This window comes from Ovis aries, chromosome 3 (genome assembly GCF_016772045.2).
Source record: "Ovis aries strain OAR_USU_Benz2616 breed Rambouillet chromosome 3, ARS-UI_Ramb_v3.0, whole genome shotgun sequence".
NCBI lineage: Eukaryota > Metazoa > Chordata > Mammalia > Artiodactyla > Bovidae > Ovis > Ovis aries.
Genome location: NC_056056.1, coordinates 185,312,658 through 185,331,404, shown reverse-complemented (window position 1 = coordinate 185,331,404; position 18,747 = coordinate 185,312,658). Strand labels below are relative to the sequence as shown.

Below are 18,747 nucleotides of genomic sequence, written 5' to 3'. Positions count from 1 at the left end.
AGCTTCTGCCCGCGGTCCTTTCCTCCCCAAACCCCCGCGCCCCGGCAGCTCAGGGTTGCTAAGGAGCTGATAACTCCCCATCTGAAAAGCTGCCCCAGCCATCGAGAAATGCTCAACTTGGGAGCTTCACCACTACAGCCACCGCCTCGTCGGGCGCGCTCTGGTCTCACTTGGCCACAGCCCCACCGGAGTGAGGTGTGCGTAGGCGGCTCCACGGCCCCTCCAGCCCTGGCCCCAGAGACCAGCCCGCCCAGAGCGAAGACTCTCCAAAAACTCGATCCCAACTCGCAGCCCGCGCCTACCGAGCCGCCCCGGGAGCCCGGAGAAGCGGGGCCGAGGTCAACAAGCAGAGGGGCGTGGGCAACCTGGAGAGCAGGGAGGCGTGGAAGGCAAGGGGCAGAAAAAAAGAAACGCCCCCCACCCCCAAGCGGATCCCTCAACTTCTCCCAGCCCAGTAGAGGGTGAGGAGAAAGGCGGCTGTGAGCCCAGGGTGAGGGACTCACTTGAAGGTGAGGACGCAGAGCGGCCGGTAAGACTTGTGGCTGGTGTTCTCGGCCATGCCCTTGCCCCAGAAATCGTTGGAGAAGATGCCCCAGCGCAGTGGGGCTCCGGGCCGCACGTCGGGGTTGTTGACGATCGCCCACACGTCGTCGTGCACGAACTCGCCCCTCAGGGAGCGGCCGTAGCACAGGCAGCTCGCCCCGGCCAGCAGCGCCGCGGCTCCGGCCGGCGCGAGTCCGCAGTCCCGCCGCCGGGAGGGCGCGCGGTCCCCGCCGCCGCCTCGGGCAGAGCTGGTCACCACCATCGCGCCGCCGCCGCTGTCCTGGTCTCTCCCGGGTGTCTGGCATCCTCCCCGGCCGGGGCCCGGACGGCGCGCGGCAGCTGCCGGGAGATGGGCTCGGGCATGGCCGGCGGCAGCTGGACCGACCGCTGGCGTCCCGCGCTCCGCCGCCGCCTGCGCCGCCGAGTTGGCCCGGCTGCAGATAAACAGCAGTCCCCCCGCCTCCCCGGGCCATCGCCACCTCCTCCGCCCCACTGCGCATGCCCCGCTCGCCATCGCCTCCACCCCCCAATCCCGGGACCGGCGCCGCTTTCCCCCCTCTCCCCGCACCCTCCGCCCGCGCCCGGCTGGTCTAGCGCTCAGCCTGCCGGCGCGGCGGTAAGAGGCGGCGAGAGTCCGTGTGCAGGTGGAGAGGTCGCTGCGTGGGGCCGCCCGGAGCGGCGGGGAAGGGTACCGGGGTCCTCTCCGCTGTGCCCGCGATGCCCTCTGCCCCTCATCATTTCCCCGTTAAGGGTCTGCTGGTGGGGGGGGGGGGGCGGACCTCACCGGCGAGCACCTCCAGGCCCCGGGCCAGGACGGGCTTAGCAGGTGCGCAGCCGGAACCCCCGCCCGCGCTCCGGGAGAGGGAAGTGGCCGCCGCCGTCCGGGACGTCCCGGCTTTTCAGCACCCCGGACAACAGCAGCGGCCCCCGGGCCATGCTCTTCGTCCGGCTCCGCTCTCCTGTCCGGTCTCCGCCTCCCCGTCTTCTTCCCGGGCTTTCTTTCCCCACTGTCCGCGTCCCGCGGTTGCAGCCTCGGGGCGGGGGTGGAAACCGTAGGGAAATGGAGCTTCCGAAACGTCTCTCTGAAAACCGAGAGAGGGTCTCCCTGAGGTGGGCTTCTTGCCCACCCTGCGCAGGTTTGTTCACCGGCTGTTTTTCTTTACAGCCCATTCCTCTGCTCGCCTTTATAAAAAGTCTCAGGTTCGGGTTTGGGTTTGGGTTTGGGAGCCGAGTTGACTTCTGAAACATTTCTCCTCGTTTGTTTTTTACTGAGGTTCTTAAAACAATCCGGGAGATGCCAAGCAAATTACTTTTTGTCCCCATATGAGTGGATCATTTGGGTCTGATTATTACTTCCTACTCTTCTGCTAAGTCGGTAAGATTCAAAACAAAAACCAAACTGCTTTAAGGCCCCTGGCTTTGGCTCCCCATCTTACAGTTTCTCTGAAAGGTTGTCTTCGTGTTTGTTTTTTTTTTTTTTTTAAATATTGCTAATTTTAATATATACATAAGCTAAGTATACCGTTGTGATGAGGTTCAGTAGAATTTCTCCATGTTTGAAATATTTGTGAACTCTTCAATGGACCTTGTAAATTTTTATTGCTATGTAATATTGGTTACCTGGAATTTGACACATCCAGATAGAGAAGTTGAAATACAAAATTCATCGTATTATTCTCATCCTTCCAAAATCCCTAGGAATTTTGATGATCTAAAGAAAAAGTAGGAAAAAAAAGCAAAAATTCTTCTTTCACTGATTAAAAGCTTATATGACTCTAGGACACCTTTTTTTTTTTTTTTTTTTTTTTAAGTTGAGCTACATCTGAGCAGTTGAAAACTCAATGAATTAAGACGACATATTCCAAGTCAGGATGGTTTTATCCATTTCACTTTGTTTTTTAGTGACTTGGTAATTAGTGACTGAGAAATGTGTTCATCCTTGCATCAAAACATTTTAACCCTTGGGTAGCCTTCATATCCAGACCCCACACACACCTGAGTCTACCATCTCCCCCACATGACACATTACAGTCTTTCTTCTTTGCCTGTCAATTAATTTAATTAAAATGTATGAGTGTTTATGTTGTACTACAATATGCTAAGTACTGCGCTGGATGACCAAAGCTTCTCAAATTGTGTGTGATATATAATATTAACACCATAAAATACAACTTTCTAAGACAGTGAACTTGGGCTTACTGAAATGATAGTAGCTATAATAAACCAATGTATCAGTCATTGTCTACAATTAAGAAAGGCTTTCTTGAGACAATATCTTAGTCCCAAAGAGTGCTTCTCATGGTAGATTTTTATATATCTGCCTTGCACAGGTACGGCCTGTACAGCCTCTCAGGTACAGCCTGCCTACCTCCTTCTCTTCTGAATTATTTTCTCTTTTAGAAGAAAACACTTACCAGAATTCTCCATGACGATGAAGAGAAATGAGGAAAGGCAAAGCTGAACTCTAAAAAGACAATAAAACAGAGAAAAGAAGGAAACCTGTAAGTGGGGTTCCAGGTTTCTGAGCACAGAGAGTTTCATCAAGCTTTGCTCTAGGTTGACTGGCATCTCCATTCTATATAGTTCAAATGATGAATTTGGATTTAATGTACTTTGAAATAATGAGATACCTCAAGTCTTCTCAAGGACAAGTAAGTACGTAAATACATTTTAAAAGTAAACAGTTCCTTTGCAGTCCCATCATTCCCTGATCCAATACTATTCTGTGTTACTGAAAACCTGTGGAAATGTTGATGTCACAGAGAGAAGGTTTACACTGATATGCTGGCTTGCCATCCCTCTGCTTCTGTCTTAAGGTGTAAAGTACTCATCTTGCCTAATGAAGAGGCCCCAAAGCAAATTAATTCTTGTTACTTAGTCTCTGATTATTTTTAAAGAATTTATAATTAGAGCAATACTACCTTCTAAGACACCTTTGTCCACTCAGAGCAATTTAAAACATAAATTATTACAAAGGGTGTCTCTAAGGCTCATACAGATTGTCACTCAGGAAAGTTAAAGTGAACCATAGTTCTGAAAGACTGTGGACACATAGGACACAACTAACACCTGAAAGTAAGTCAAAGACAAGTAGATAATTTAATAAAATAAATTTCAAAGGACTGCCCATTGTGCTGTTTTGCGCATTACACCCTGTTCAGGAACCCAGATAGAAACTGTTGATGGAAGTGAAAACTCACGATGTAAGAGCTATGGGTTTTAGTTTTATCTGGGAACTTACTGAGGACTATAGCCAGAGAGATAGTTCTGAGGAACTGCTCAGATTAGGTGGAGTGGGAGATGGGGGGAGGTGGGGAGGAAGTCCACATACATGTGACTTTTGGCAAAGGAGTATATGCAAAAGAGTAAGTCAGACCTAGAAGACAAATACGGTATCACATATATGGAGTCTAAAGAAATGGTACAAATGAACCTGTTTACAGAAGAGAAGTTGAGTCAGAAATGTAGAAAGCAGACTTGTAATCACCAGAGAGTAAAGTAGGTGGAGGGCTAATTGGGAGATTAGGATGGAGATACACACACCACTATATATAGAGTAGGTAACTAGTAAGAACCTACTGAGTAGTACAGGGAACTCTATTCAATACTCTGTAATGAACTATAAGGGAATAGAATCTTAAAAACAGTGGATATATGTGCATTTTTAACTAATTAACTTTGCTGTGTGGCAGAAACTAACAAAGCATCATAAATCAACTAATTCCAATAAAAAATTAATTACAAAAAGTAAATAAAAATTAAAAGGCATTAATTTAAAAAAGGAGTATATGCAACCAAGCACAGATCTTTGTAGAAGGTTACCGCTAGACACAAGGAACAGATATCTCAGTCGATAATTTTAGTGCTTTTCTAAGTATGGGAAGATGCAAGAATCTTGGTCTATTGAATGTTCTCCTAAAAATATCCAACTTTCTGAGACCGGTTCTGCCAGTTTTCTCAGAACACAGAGTGCCTCATCCTGAGCTTCACCCCGAATTCTTTTCAAGGTGATTTGTAGGTCAGTGACTACTGTGGCTAATAGCTTGATTTTTTTTTTTTTTCTAGAACTGGGTGGTGAGCAACATTCTTTAGTTGGCAGGACAAATGCAAAATAAAAATTTAAGAAAAGAGCTGATAACATAATTTTACATCAAAAAATAAATTTTTGTTGCCTAGTTATTTAACTATTACCTGTAAATTTATTTAACTATTATCTATTAACTGTTCCTTCTGTTCTTGAAGAAAATGCAGGAAAATAGAAAAAAAAAGAAAATGGAAATATATCTACCCACTACCCCTGGGCTACGGCAGCACAGGCAACATGCTCCCTAAGAAGCTGACCCAGCACCTGGCAGGACAAATGGGGGAACAGGGTTGCCAAGTGATCTGAGGAATGCCTGCACCCCCAGACTGGCCCCAGGAGACAGGAGGGCCTCCTCATGGAGGTAAACTGGCTTTCATTTCAATTCCTGCAATACAACTGTGGCATCTGCACAGAATTAAAACTAAAGAATATAAAAAATTATCTGTGATCTTCCAATTTCTGTCTCTCAGGCAATAACTTTTGTCAACAAATTACAAGACAAAATCATACACACGTAGATTACAATAAAGCACAGGAAGTACTCGCTAGATTTCAGAGCCTAGGATCTCTAGTTGAAAACTGCCACACCATTGCAAAGCACATATCCACAGTATTAGAAATGGAAATTAAAATGTAAGATTATTGTACGAAACAGAAAGACAATTTTTCGTATGAATAAAATTTTATTTGCATACATTTGTATTTCACATTTTAATTATTTACAAATCAAAAAGTCACTTTTAATATGCATGGCTGAGTCCCTTTGCTGTCCACCTGAAACTATCACAAAATTGTTGATCAGCCGTGTGTGTGTGTGTGTGTGTGTGTGTGTGTGTGTGTGTGTGTGTATTAGATGTTCAGTCATGTCTGACTCTTCGTGACCCCAAGGGCTAGCCTGCCAGGCTCCTCTGTCCATGGAATTGTCCAGGCAAGAATGCTGGAGTGGGTTGCCATCCCCTTCTCCAGGGGATCTTCCTGACCCAGGGATCAAACCACAGTCTCCTGCATTGTAGGCAGATTCTTTGCCATCTGAGCCATCAGGGAAGCCCCTAATCAGCCATACTCCAATATAAAATAAAATGTGTGGGTTTTTTTAAAGTCATTTCTGGTTTCTTGTATAACCTCCACAATTTATAGGTAATGTCAGAGGAAACATAAAATTAAATTCAGACTTATAACCAACATTTGTATGAAGAGTCAATTTAAAAAAAAATTATTCCATCAGACTCATCAGCTATAGAAATAGTATGTTTTGAAATAATTTATCAGAAATTTATCCCAATGTTGTTATAACCTACAGAATACTTATAACAGCTCTAGTATAGTTGGATCAGCAGAAAGATGCTTCTCAAAATCAAAAAGTATCCAAAAAAGTCTGATTCCTAGCATTTTCTGAATTTCATGGTGTAAATATTTTAACCATGGTTGATTTCATGCTACCAACAGGACACCACTGCACACAGAGATAGTAAGAGATGAATAGTAACATGAGATTCTACAGAAATTTCACCATATAGTTACACTAGACGTAGATAAGATCAAGAGCATATTAATACTATAATATAGTAAAATAATTAGAAAAGGATGAATTTTGAACATTTATTACCTTTGTGTTTAATCTAATTTATATATTTGTTGTTGTTCTTTCAGTCACTAAATTGTGCTTGACTTTTGCGATCCTGTTGGACCGTAACCTACCAGGCTCCTCTGTCCATGGGATTTCCCAGGCAAGTATAATGGAGTGGGTTGCCATTTCCTTCTCCAGGTGTTCTTCCAGATCCAGGGATAAAACCCAAGTCTCCTAAATTGCAGGCATATTTTTTAACCACTGTGCCACCAGGGAAGCCCAATTTATATAGTGGGTTGGCTAAAAAGTTCGTTTGGGTTTAAAAACCTTTTTGGCCAATATACATAATTATAAGTTTATGTAATTAAACTTTGTATAATGACTGTGTTTAACAACTAGCTGACAGAATTCCTAAATATTTAACAGTTTTTGTGAACTAGTATGAGTTTGACTCTGGCACACTTTTAGATGAAATAAGATTGGCCACTGTTGGTATTATCGTTTTGAATTTCACTGATAAGTATGGGCAGAGGCAGGGAGGTCATTATACTCGTGTAGTGAGGAACTAACCTTACCTTGAAAGAAGTCTAGCCTTTGCCCTGGGCTACTAGGAGGTAATTTTAGGTCCCTGAAGTGTCCTACTTGACAGGAGGATTTTTGCTGGGGGCTTCTTTTCTATGAAGACCTACAAGACCTTTTAGAACTAACACCCAAAAAAGATGTCCTTTTCATTATAGGGGACTGGAATGCAAAAGTAGGAAGTCAAGAAACACCTGGAGTAACAGGCAAATTTGGCCTTGGAATGCGGAATGAAGCAGGGCAAAAACTAATAGAGTTTTGCCAAGAAAATGCACTTGTCATAGCAAACACCCTCTTCTAACAACACAAGAGAAGACTCTACACATGGACATCACCAGATGGTCAACACCGAAATCAGATTGATTATATTCTCTGCAACCAAAGATGGAGAAGCTCTATACAGTCAACAAAAACAAGACCAGGAGCTGACTGTGGCTCAGATCATGAACTCCTTATTACCAAATTCAGACTTAAATTGAAGAAAGTAGGGAAAACCGCTAGACCATTCAGGTATGACCTAAATCAAATCCCTTATGATTATACAGTGAAAGTGAGAAATAGATTTAAGGGTCTAGATCTGATAGAGTGCCTGACGAACTATGGTTTGAGGTTCGTGACATTGTACAGAAGACAGGGATCAAGACCATCCCCATGAAAAAGAAATGCAAAAAAGCAAAATGGCTGTCTGGGGAGGCCTTACAAATAGCTGTGAAAAGAAGAGAGATGAAAAGCAAAGGAGAAAAGGAAAGATATAAGCATCTGAATGCAGAGTTCCAAAGAATAGGAAGAAGAGATAAGAAAGCCTTCCTCAGTGATCAATGCAAAGAAATAGAGGAAAAGAACAGAATGGGAAAGACTGGAGATCTCTTCAAGAAAACTAGAGATACCAAGGGAACATTTCACGCAAAGATGTGTTCAATAAAGGACAGAAATGGTATGGACCTAACAGAAGCAGAAGATATTAAGAAGAGATGGCAAGAATACACAGAAGAATTGTACAAAAAAGATCGTCACGACCCAGATAATCACAATGGTGTGATCAGTCAGCCAGCCATCCTGGAATGTGAAGTCAAGTGGGCCTTAGAAAGCATCACTACGAACAAAGCTAGTGGAGGTGATAGAATTCCTGTTGAGCTATTTCAAATCGTGAAAGATGATGCTGTGAAAGTGCTGCACTCGATATGCCAGCAAATTTGGAAAACTCAGCAGTGGCCACAGGACTGGAAAAGGTCAGTTTTCATTCCAATTCCAAAGAAAGGCAATGCCAAAGAATGTTCAAACTACCGCACAATTGCACTCATCTCATTGCTAGTAAAGTAATGCTCAAAATTCTCAAAGGCAGGCTTCAGAAATATGTGAACTGTGAACTTCCAGATGTTCAAGCTGGTTTTAGAAAAGGCAGAGGAACCAGAGATCAAATGGCCAATGTCCACTGGATCATGGAAAAATCAAGAGAGTTCCAGAAAAACATCTATTTCTGCTTTATTGACAATGCCAAAGCTTTTGACTGTGTGGATCACAAGAAACTGTGGAAAATTTTCTGAAAGAGATGGGAATACCAGACCACCTAAACTGCCTCTTGAGAAATCTGTATGCAGGTCAGGAAGCAACAGTTAGAACTCGACATGGAACAACAGACTGGTTCCAGATAGGAAAAGGAGTATGTCAAGGCTGTATATTGTCACCCTGCTTATTTAACTTCTATGCAGAGTACATCACGAGAAATGCTGGACTGGAAGAAACACAAGCTGGAATCAAGATTGCTGGGAGAAATATCAATAACCTCAGATATGCAGATAACACCACCCTTATGGCAGAAAGTGAAGAGGAACTAAAAAGCCTCTTGATGAAAGTGAAAGTAGAGAGTTGGCTTAAAAAAGAGTTGGCTTAAAGCTCAACATTCAGAAAACGAAGATCATGGCATCTGGTCTCATCACTTCATGGGAAATAGATGGGGAAACAGTGGAAACAGTGTCAGACTTTATTTTGGGAGGTTCCAAAATCACTGCAGATGGTGACTGCAGCCATGAAATTAAAAGACGCTTACTCCTTGGAAGGAAAGTTACGACCAACCTAGATAGCATATTCAAAAGCAGAGACATTACTTTGCCAACTAAGTTCCGTCTAGTCAAGGCTATGGTTTTTCCACTGGTCATGTATGGATGTGAGAGTTGGACTGTGAAGATGGCTGAGAGCCGAAGAATTGATGCTTTTGAACTGTGGTGTTGGAGAAGACTCTTCAGAGTCCCTTGGACTGCAAGGAGATCCAACCAGTCCATTATGAAGGAGATCAGCCCTGGGATTTCTTTGGAAGGAATGATGCTAAAGCTGAAACTCCAGTACTTTGGCCACCTCATGCAAAGAGTTGACTCATTGGAAAAGACTCTGATGCTGGGAGGGATTGGGTGCAGGAGGAGAAGGGGACGACAGAGGATGAGATGGCTGGATGGCATCACTGACTTGATGGACGTTTGAGTCTGAGTGAACTCCAGGAGTTGGTGATGGACAGGGAGGCCTGGCGTGCTGCGATTCATGGGGTCTCAAAAGTTGGATACGACTGAGTGACTGAACTGAACTTGGGTGCCAGACAACCTAATAATTCAGTCTGTGATGGGAGCTTTGTGTCACACAAGATCAGTTCTGACTGCTGGGGGAATTGGAAACTAAAGACATTAGCCTGACCTCTGGGAAGGACTGATGCCAAAAGGTCAGCCATGCCGGCAGTATGTGATAAGTCCCAGTAAAAACTCTGGGTGCCAAAGGCTCAAGTGAGCTTCCCTAGTTGGCTATCTCCATGCGTCTTGTCACAGATTAATGCCAGGAGTGTGACATGTCTGACTTCATGGAGGAAGATAACGTGAGCTTCGTTCAGCATTTCTCATGGACTCTGCCTCTTGGACTTCGCTTGCTCATTTCTATCTGCACCCTGTCCCTGTAATAATCCAGAAGAGTTTTCACTGAGTTCTGTAAATCCTTCTAGCAAATTTTGAAATTGAGTGTGGTTTGGGGACTCACCCCTAAACTTGCAATTGTTGTTAAAGTGAGGGCACTCTTGTGAGGACTGTGCCCAAATGCCCCTTAATACTATTTTTCTACTTTTAGTTTTTTCTTTAATACAATTTTTTTTCTTTTAAAAGATGTAATAGCTGTCATCCAAGAAGAATGGAAGAAACGGTAGGCATCCTCAAAGCTGTAATATTAAGTTCTCTCCTTTTTCTCACTAAAAAGCTTCGAAGTCAAAAGTAAAAAGCATCAAAAGTCAAAGTAAAAAGCTTTATGAACAAAACCAAAAGAAGGGAGAAAAAAGGGAGGGATCGAGGAAGGGATGGAGAGAGAGAATGAAAAAGGAAGGAGGGAGGGAGAGGGAGGGAGAGAGGGAAGAAAGGGAGGGACAGAGAAAGGAAGAAAGAAAAGGAAGTGAATTCATAAAACGATATAAACCTGGAGCCACTGCATAAATACTGCTGGGGGGTTAACTTCAGGAACTTCTATGTGATTGTCAGTTTGTAGAGGATGAGGCTCAAGTCTAATGACTATTTTTGAAAAGATGACAGATAATGAGAACAATCTGAGAGCTGGCTGCTCTATATGAACTATTTATTGTTCATCAGTGGTAAGTTGTTTTTCTAACACTTTGCTTATGTGTTACATTTCTTTATGTTTCATTAAATTATAAAGATTATTTTGCTAAGAAATTCCCTACCTCACAGATTTCCTCACCCTTTTTAGAGGGTCTAGGGACCGCCAAAATTAGTAGGTTCACGGTACAAGGGACTTAATAAAATACCTATAAAAGCCAGTGACTCTGCTAGCATCATATATTATTAAAGTAGTTGGAGAACCTACCAAGCCAGTTTTTCTTTGACAAGAAGTGAAGATTATGTGTGGAGATAAACAGTTTCCCTTGAGAAATAACAGTCTCCAGTCTTTCCTCACTGTGCTGCTAAGTCTTATTTCTTGGCCTATTTTTCCACATATGAATTTATCCAGAGGGATAAATGAATCTTTTCAGGCCCCACTGCAGCTTACAAAAAAAAAAAAAAAAAAAGAAAAGTATCCTTTGGATTTTATTGTTGGCCACGTTTCTATGAATAAGATAACCGGCGGTTTTCGTTGTGGTGGTTTTGGAGGTGGTGGTGGTTTTTAAATAATTTTGAGTCTTCTTTGTACATCTTGGATGACTACTAAATATGGTGCCTTTTCCTGTTAGAAGACAAAGTAGAAGATTCTTGCTTCATAGTCTGTTTCACAAACACCGTCACTTTCATTTCTCATTCATTCAGTGATTTCATTCTTTCCCTCTTACGTAGTTGGAAGGATTAGGAAACAGTTATATCCATCTGACAAAGATTTTTAAAGAAAATGAAAATTACACCTACCATCTAAGAATCAGAGCGTCTTGGCAATGCTGAATTGTATTTATGGAAACACCCAAATGCTGTGTTTTCCCTTCATACTTGACCCAGAATTCCCATAACAGCTACTGAGAGGTAGTATCATGAATGACAAACCCAGGAAACTCACCATAAATTCTCCTCCTTTCTATGGTCATGAAAAAACATGACTAATCAATTGTGGTAGTCTTGCACATGAACTCCAGATGCAGTCTTAGAATCCTTAATACAGCCCTCCAGGCTGCCACTCTGTAGATAAGTTGGCCTATGAGTTGAAACTCCTCTGTTATACTGAGCCAGTGGAATATGGCTACCTGGGAGCACGGAAACCAAAACAATAATGCGAACATATAAAAATAAAAGTTTAGCATTAAAAAGTGGTTTCATGTTTATAGACAAATGTGAATTTTTGAATATGTTTTCTATATTAATCTCATAATAAAGTAAATATGTTATACACAACTTTTTTAGCTTTATATGTTATGACTTCTATTTGAATAAATGTATTTCTGATTAATGTTTAAGTAGGTCTAAGAAGATCATACCTCTGTTGTATTTTGGAGTGTTTTTTAGGAGTTTCCCATAACAATTTTCACTATTTTGAAAGTATATTACCAAATAAGTGAAAATTATCACACAAGAACTAAATTGCCATATTAGAGTATTTCTATGACTACAATGCCTAGAATATGTGAAAATTCATGAAAAAAAAGATATTTAGAGCCATTTGTAAAGGAAGTCAATAACTTAGGCACAAGTGAGTGCCCTAATGGTGCATACACTTTTTTAGCTGTAATTTATCACTACGTCTAATCTTGAGTGCCACTGTCTGTCCCCAAACTGAAAATTACTCATTTATGAATAAAGGAGGATTCCACTTAATCTGTGTTCCCTAGAAGTAGCGCAATCTGATGCTCCAACTACTTAACACTGGTTCTTGAATGGATCACTCTTGCTTCAAATGGTTTACAGTCAAGATGTGCACAAATGGGGAGTACCCTGGTGGCCTAGTGCTTAGGATTTTGGGCTTCACTGCCATGGCCTGAGTTCAATCTCTGGTCAGGGAACTATGATCCCCAAGTAGGGTGGGGGGCGGGGGGGAGCAAAAATGTGCATATAAAACTGGGCCTCCAGACTGTACAGGGTTCCAGTTTCCTACTTGGTGAAAGTGCCTCAGAAGGCAATAGAGAAGAGTGAATGAGCTCAATCAAGAGCTTAGTGCCTGATGTAAATGACACAGAATAAGACTGCTCAGTAGAAATTAGCTAAGATGAAAGATTATGATAATGGTAGTGGTGATTTTTCTCTCTCTCTTTTCTCTCAGTAATTTCTTGCTATTTCTATTTTTCTCCATTATGGAAAAATAGAAAACCCACTGTCCAGCAACTGTTAGATATCTGCTCCCCAATAACTGATCGTTTCATTCATTCATTCATTCATTCTGAGAATGTGGCTATTGGACAAACTTGGGTTTACTCTGGACAACCAGTCTGCCTTGCTCACTGTTGCCTCATTGCAGTTGCAGGATCAAGATCATCAACCCTCTCAAATCCTGGTGCCAGAGAATGCCTCTCTCACCAATGAGTCATGCAGCTATTCATTTTTTTTTTTTTAATCTGACTGCCAGTTTCAAATTGCTTCTCAGGGAAACTTTAATCATTTTCTTTCCAAATCTTTAATTTTTAACATCATAGTGCATGCATTTTTAAAAATTACTTCATAAGAAATATTTTAGATTTCCTCATGGTTACAAAGGAATTACTAGCAGTTATTTGGTCATTTTATCAATAATGCTTACCCCTGTCTTCAGCCTGCTTAAAACATTTTTTGAAAATCCTTGTGAAACTTTTAAAGTGAAAATGAACTAGGAAAAAAACTAAGTAGGTATATAGTGAAAATGAACTAGTGAAAAACTAAGAGGGTATAGTGAAAATGAACTAGTGAAAAACTAAGAAGATACTAAAAAGACCTATTTTTCCTAGGATATTCTTTTCCTAGGATTTTCAAAGAAATCCTGGATTTCTTTCTTTAAAGTTACAGGTCTGGAACTTGCGCCTTTGCTCTTATTGATAACTCTGAGGTGGGAGACAGTGAACTGGTATCCTTATTAACCTTGGAGGAAGTAGGAAAGTCCTCGATATTAACCACTAACTTTTCCTCACTGTGGTGGAGGATCGGGTCCAAACAGGCATAGACATTCAGACTAAGCAACAGCACTTGCCTAGTAACAGCAGATCTTAAGGAGTAGAGAAGCACCAGGAGAAGACAAAGGATAAGCCTAGAACTTGGGGTCCTTTTCATCCAAGGATGAGTGAGAGGAAGAGCCAGTGCTCTAGGAACTAGGGAGGAGTTCAGTTTCCACCCTAGCTGTGCATAAGGGTGGGGCCCTGTAGAGGCACCCTAGCAATAAGAGGAACTGGAAGTCGACCACTGCTTCTGACTCCAGCCCAGCTTCCAGGGATCTTGATCTTCTCAGCAAAGATAAAAGAAGAATTTTTACTAACAAAGCCAGGAGACCAGTATGGGTGGTGTTCCAGCAGAATGAAAATGATTTTAGATGAAAGTATAGAGATAGAGGGAGAAAAAGAATGCAATCTAAATGGTAAATGTGCTACTATATGATTAAATCTAGTTGAAAATTGCCTACTTACAAATCTACAGAGACGGAAAGCTGATTACCAGTTGCCAGGGGCTGGGAGCACGATAATGAGGAGTGACTACTAATGAGCCCAGGGTTTCTTTTTAGCGTCATGAAAATGTTCTAAAATTATATTTTGGTGATGCTTGTACAATTCTGAGAGCACACTAAAATCCATCAAGTTTTATGCTTTGAAACAGTGAATTTGATGGTATGTAAATTATCTCCCAATGGAACATTTTTTTAAAAAAGAATACAAAATATATGACATCAATAGCATGCAAATTAAAAGGAGGTCCTTGAAGTGTTCTGAGGTCAATAAATTGTCTGGAAACAGGGTAAGTTAGAATTTGTCTTTAGGCTTTACAATTATGCTCTATGCTCATTCTAGGAGTGTCATATCACACACATGCTTTTTAAAAAGAACGAGAGGCAACTAAGCCAAAGAAGTTAATAATAACAATCAGTCCAATATGCTAGTCAGTTCCTTCTTAAAGAGTCCCTAAGAAAACAGCGATGTGGATTCCAGGCATACAGAGTGGGAAGATAAAATTTTTATGTTTTCTGCCTAAAATAGTATATATGAGTCAACCAGTACAGTAGGAATAAACTTAGTAAACATAGTAGATACAGATTACCGTAAGCAAGGAAAAATCAGTCTTAAATAAGATGACTGACTTACAGGAGGACAGCTAGGTCTTTACAAATATTTAAATAATTTATGAAAGTTTTAATTGATGTAAACCATTTTCAGTGGCTTTAAATTAACAAAAGCAGGACCAACACTGTTTGGTCTGCCCCTGGAGTTTAGCAAATTGCTTGCACACAGTAACAGATCAGATAGTTGTTAATTGATGGAATGGATAAATGCTTGAATGCGTTAATAAGTGGATAGAAGACAGGATATTCTGAAGCTGCATATTCAGGATTTTCTGGAGGCATGAGGGAAATTCACTTTTGTCTTTGTTTTATTATAATGTATATTATAAATATCTTCAAAGTTAAAAAAGTGACACATTTATATAATTTAAAATTTCTAAGTGAAGTTGAATTGATTCATACTCTGCAGATAGGCCACACTAGAAATGCAATTCATTTTCTACATTGTTACTTATTTTGAGTGATGTAAATCCTGACTTCCTATTTAGAACTGTTTATACCTGCTTTTTTTCCAGTGGTCGTGTATGGATGTGAGAGTTGGACTGTGAAGAAGGCTGAGGGCCAAAGAATCGATGCTTTTGAACTGTGGTGTTGGAGAAGACTCTTGAGAGTCCCTTAGACTGCAAGGAGATCCAACCAGTCCATTCTGAAGAAGATCAGTCCTGGGATTTCTTTGGAAGGAATGGTGCTAAAGCTGAAACTCCAGTGCTTTGGCCACCTCATGCGAAGAGTTGACTCATTGGAAAAGACTCTGGTGCTGGGAGGGATTGGGGGCAGGAGGAGAAGGGGACGACCGAGGATGAGATGGCTGGATGGCATCACTGACTCGATGGATGTGAGTCTGAGTGAACTCTGAGAGTTGGTGATGCACAGGGAGACCTGGTGTGCTGCGATTCATGGAGTCGCAAAGAGCTGGACATGACTGAGCGACTGAACTGAACTGAACTGATACATGCTTTTTAGAAGGAATCTCCTAAAATCAGTGCTGTTCTTTCAGACACCTTGAAAATCTTCTAAGAGCTCCAAAGAAGGAACATTCAGAATTTCTTACTTGAAAGAAAACGTTAAAGAGAAGCTTTAACATTAATCAATGTCTCCAGTTTAACACCATTTCTCATTATTCTTCAAGTGTTAAAAGAGAACAATTCCTAATATACATTTTTTGTTGTTTTTTTCCTAGCTATTGTTAAATGGTTCTCTTCTTATATAACAATGTTGCTTGAATGTCAAAATAAACTTGGTCTTTGTAAAATTCAGTTTTGCCAGCTGTCAGACTCGCCTCGACTTGAGGAACTTGAACTCATAGAAGCTTTACCATCTCTAAACTATATCTCAAAAGGAATGAGCTCAAAGAATGCCAGTTCTGCCCCATATGGCTTGGCGAAAGTGGAGTCCAGGCCTGATTGGGTCAGTGGTGGGAGCTGCCGCAAGAAGGGGTCCACAGCAGACAGAGGAGTGGAAGAATTGAGACAGAGGATGGATCCAAAGCCAAGGTTCACAGGAGGAAATGCCAGTGGTTATTTCAGAGCAGGAGCCAGAAAATCAGAGCCCTGGAATGAAGCGGAATCTTGGAAGAGAAGAGGAGCTGGGTGTTTGTGCAGAGAAACAAAGCTGGGTGTTTGTTCAGAGAAACAGAAGCAGAGTGAACTCCAGAACATGCCGCCAGGATCTACCTCGACTCCCCAGGGCTGTGGTGAGACCAGCCTTCAGTGACCTGCCAGCTCTGTGCAGGGACTCTCGTCCTCGGGCATCTCAAAGATACCCAGCAGGTTCTGATAAGCAATAAAACACAGCTCAGAGATACATGGGGAAATCATCCTGAACAGGAAAGTCTACATCACAAATAAAAGTCTTAAAAGTGAGATTTCATTCCACTGAGGAATTTGGAATCAGTGGAATTTGGAATTGTTGTTGTTCAGTCACCAAGCCGAGTCCAACTCTTTGTGACCCACGAACTGCAGCACACCAGGCTTCCCTGTCCTTCAACATCTCCCTGAATTTGTTCAAACTCACGTCCATTGAGTCAGTGATGCCATCCAGCCATCTCGTCTTCTGTCACCCCCTTCTCCTCCTGCCCTCAATCTTTCCCCATGCCAGGGTCTTTTCCAATGAGCTGGCTCTTCATAGCAGATGGCCATGAACATAATGAAAAGGGTTCATTAGAAAAGAGTAATATTATCATATGTTTGCTTTAAATTTTTTCTATATTTTCTATGGCTTTATTTAATGTAGTATGATGTGTGAATTGTTACTTTAAAAATATTTTAAGTAAGCAATACTGATATTTTATCAGCCAAAATCCGAAAGGGTCACACCCAGAGATGATATTTGAAATTCCGTCTTTAATGATATGTGAGACATGGTCAGTGGCCAACACTGTACAACCAAAAGAGGATCCAGCCTTAGTTCTGGATCTGGCTTCCAGAAGCCTCCTCTGTGCCGGTTAAATGAACTCCTTATCGTTAGAGAATTAGGAGAGGAGGTCCCAAGAAGGGTGCTAGGCTAAGGCAGGAGAGGGGTGCAATTTGCAATACCTTACAGAATTATTTAAATATTTTAACAACCTGTTTTACAATGTACCCTGATACCATCAACTCTGGGTACAGCACACTGGGGATTGAACCCCAGACCTGCCATTACTAGCTGTGTGACTCTGGGCAAGTTCCATAATCTGTAAATAGCACTGAGGTGAAAATTACAGGAGTTAATTCCTGTAAAGTGCTTAGAAGAGTGTCTGACACATAGTAAGGGCTTGCTTTAGCCAATATTATCTATTGATAGTACTTATCTGGAAAACTATCCAGACCAAAATGAAAAAAAAAAATGATTGTGATTAATTAACAGTATACTCCGCAGGTAATGAAAGAGTATTGGCAATAATAGGTTCTATGGGTTTGCTAACTCTATTCTAGTCCATCCCTAACCCCACCTGACCACAGTATATATCCAAAGCATGAGTATATCAGTGACAAACAAGAGGGAGGACTCTCTCAAGTCTGGTTAGTTAAGTCTCAACTAGAACTCAGGGATGTGAGCGTTGGTCATTTTTTCCAATACCTGTTGCAATAACTAACAATTTTAAGGCTTGGTCAGGCCAGCATCCCTTAATAAATTTTGTTCTGGGTCACTATCTGGAAACCTTGCAAGCTCTATTTTTCTTTCTGATCCATCTTTGTGTTCCTGTGAGTTGATCTGGGAGGTGAAATTTCCAAAATCTCCACCCACTGGAGGTTGACAGTGGTCAGGGCTAAAGTCAGAGATAGCTGAAGACTGGTGGGGGCCCTGACGCAGGAGTTGAAGAGGCGGCACCTGTTACTCACCTCTTGTCTAATGGGATCCTCTCATGACACATGAACACCTTCCAGGCCAAAGGTCTTCATCTGATATGTCTTCCAGTCATAACCCAAAGTCTTGTGCATGTCTTATAAAATGAGATGATTTCACTAAGGATAATTTAGAACGTAAGTGGTCACTTTGGTGAACTTTTAATATGATTATAATTATTCATCTTTGACATAAGAGCAAACGAGCAAGACAATTTCTAATATTCACTGCATTGCCTTTTGTAAAAAGCTTCTAACCAAAATTCAGACTTCAATATAGGTTCATTAAAGGATATTTTTGGCCAAAGATAACAAAAAAAATGTAGAACAACTTAAGACTTTTTGTTTCTGCTAAACTCTTGTCATTTCCTATTCCCACCCTAACTCTTCTTCCCTTAAATACTGCCCCCAGCTGCTGACTCCTTCTATTTCTCACTTCTTCCAGCAAGCTTTTCCCTTTCGCCAAAGCCCAATATCCTTACACATCCTTCTTCTGTGTTTCCTCCCCGAAGTACAAGTTCTTCTAAAAATGAATCTACCAAAATAGGATGAGTAATAGGTAGATTTTAAGCAAAAGGTTTTCTTCAATTCCAAAAAGAAAAGACAAAAAATTACCAAGATTTTACACTACTAGAAACTAAGAATTCTAGCCTCCTGAACGAAATCAACTGAAATAGATTAGTAGGTTGTTTAAATGTGAATATCTGGTTCTACAGTGTCGAGTGGAAGGCTTAGAAAAGGATCTAGCATCTCCTGGTTTCTTCAGACAGAATAGAAACAATAGAAAACGTAAGATGTGGGACAAGGCTTATTGCATTTCCAGTAAAGACTGAGTTGATACTAACTTACTTCATAAGCAAAGAGAGGGTAAATCCATGGGAAATTTTGAAAATCATCTTTTCATTTTTATCTGACAACATTCTGCATTCATCCACAGGTAGTTGCTTCTGTTGCATTAC

The 18,747-nt window shown here is 41.5% G+C and overlaps 1 protein-coding gene and 1 long non-coding RNA gene across 6 annotated transcripts in view; one reads left to right on the top strand and one right to left on the bottom strand.

Annotated features, from left to right (window-relative positions):
* TMTC1 (transmembrane O-mannosyltransferase targeting cadherins 1) overlaps positions 1–959 on the bottom strand; it is a 338,032-nt gene extending 337,073 nt beyond the window's left edge. For all 4 annotated transcript variants that reach the window (XM_004006752.5, XM_027967794.2, XM_042247328.1 and 1 more), the window contains exon 1: positions 504–959. In XM_004006752.5, the coding sequence (XP_004006801.1) occupies positions 504–805 (302 nt within the window). In that variant the 5' untranslated portion in view covers positions 806–959. The remainder of the gene's footprint in view (positions 1–503) is intronic.
* Positions 960–2,332: 1,373 nt separating this feature from the next.
* LOC105614817 (uncharacterized) lies at positions 2,333–17,603 on the top strand. 2 transcript variants are annotated; one of them, XR_009599980.1, is made up of 3 exons: positions 2,333–4,988; positions 6,278–9,947; positions 14,981–17,603. It is a non-coding gene; the product is annotated as an uncharacterized LOC105614817 (long non-coding RNA). The 2 variants fall into 2 exon arrangements; XR_009599979.1 differs by having other exon boundaries at positions 6,278–17,603.
* The last annotated feature ends 1,144 nt before the right edge of the window (positions 17,604–18,747 follow it).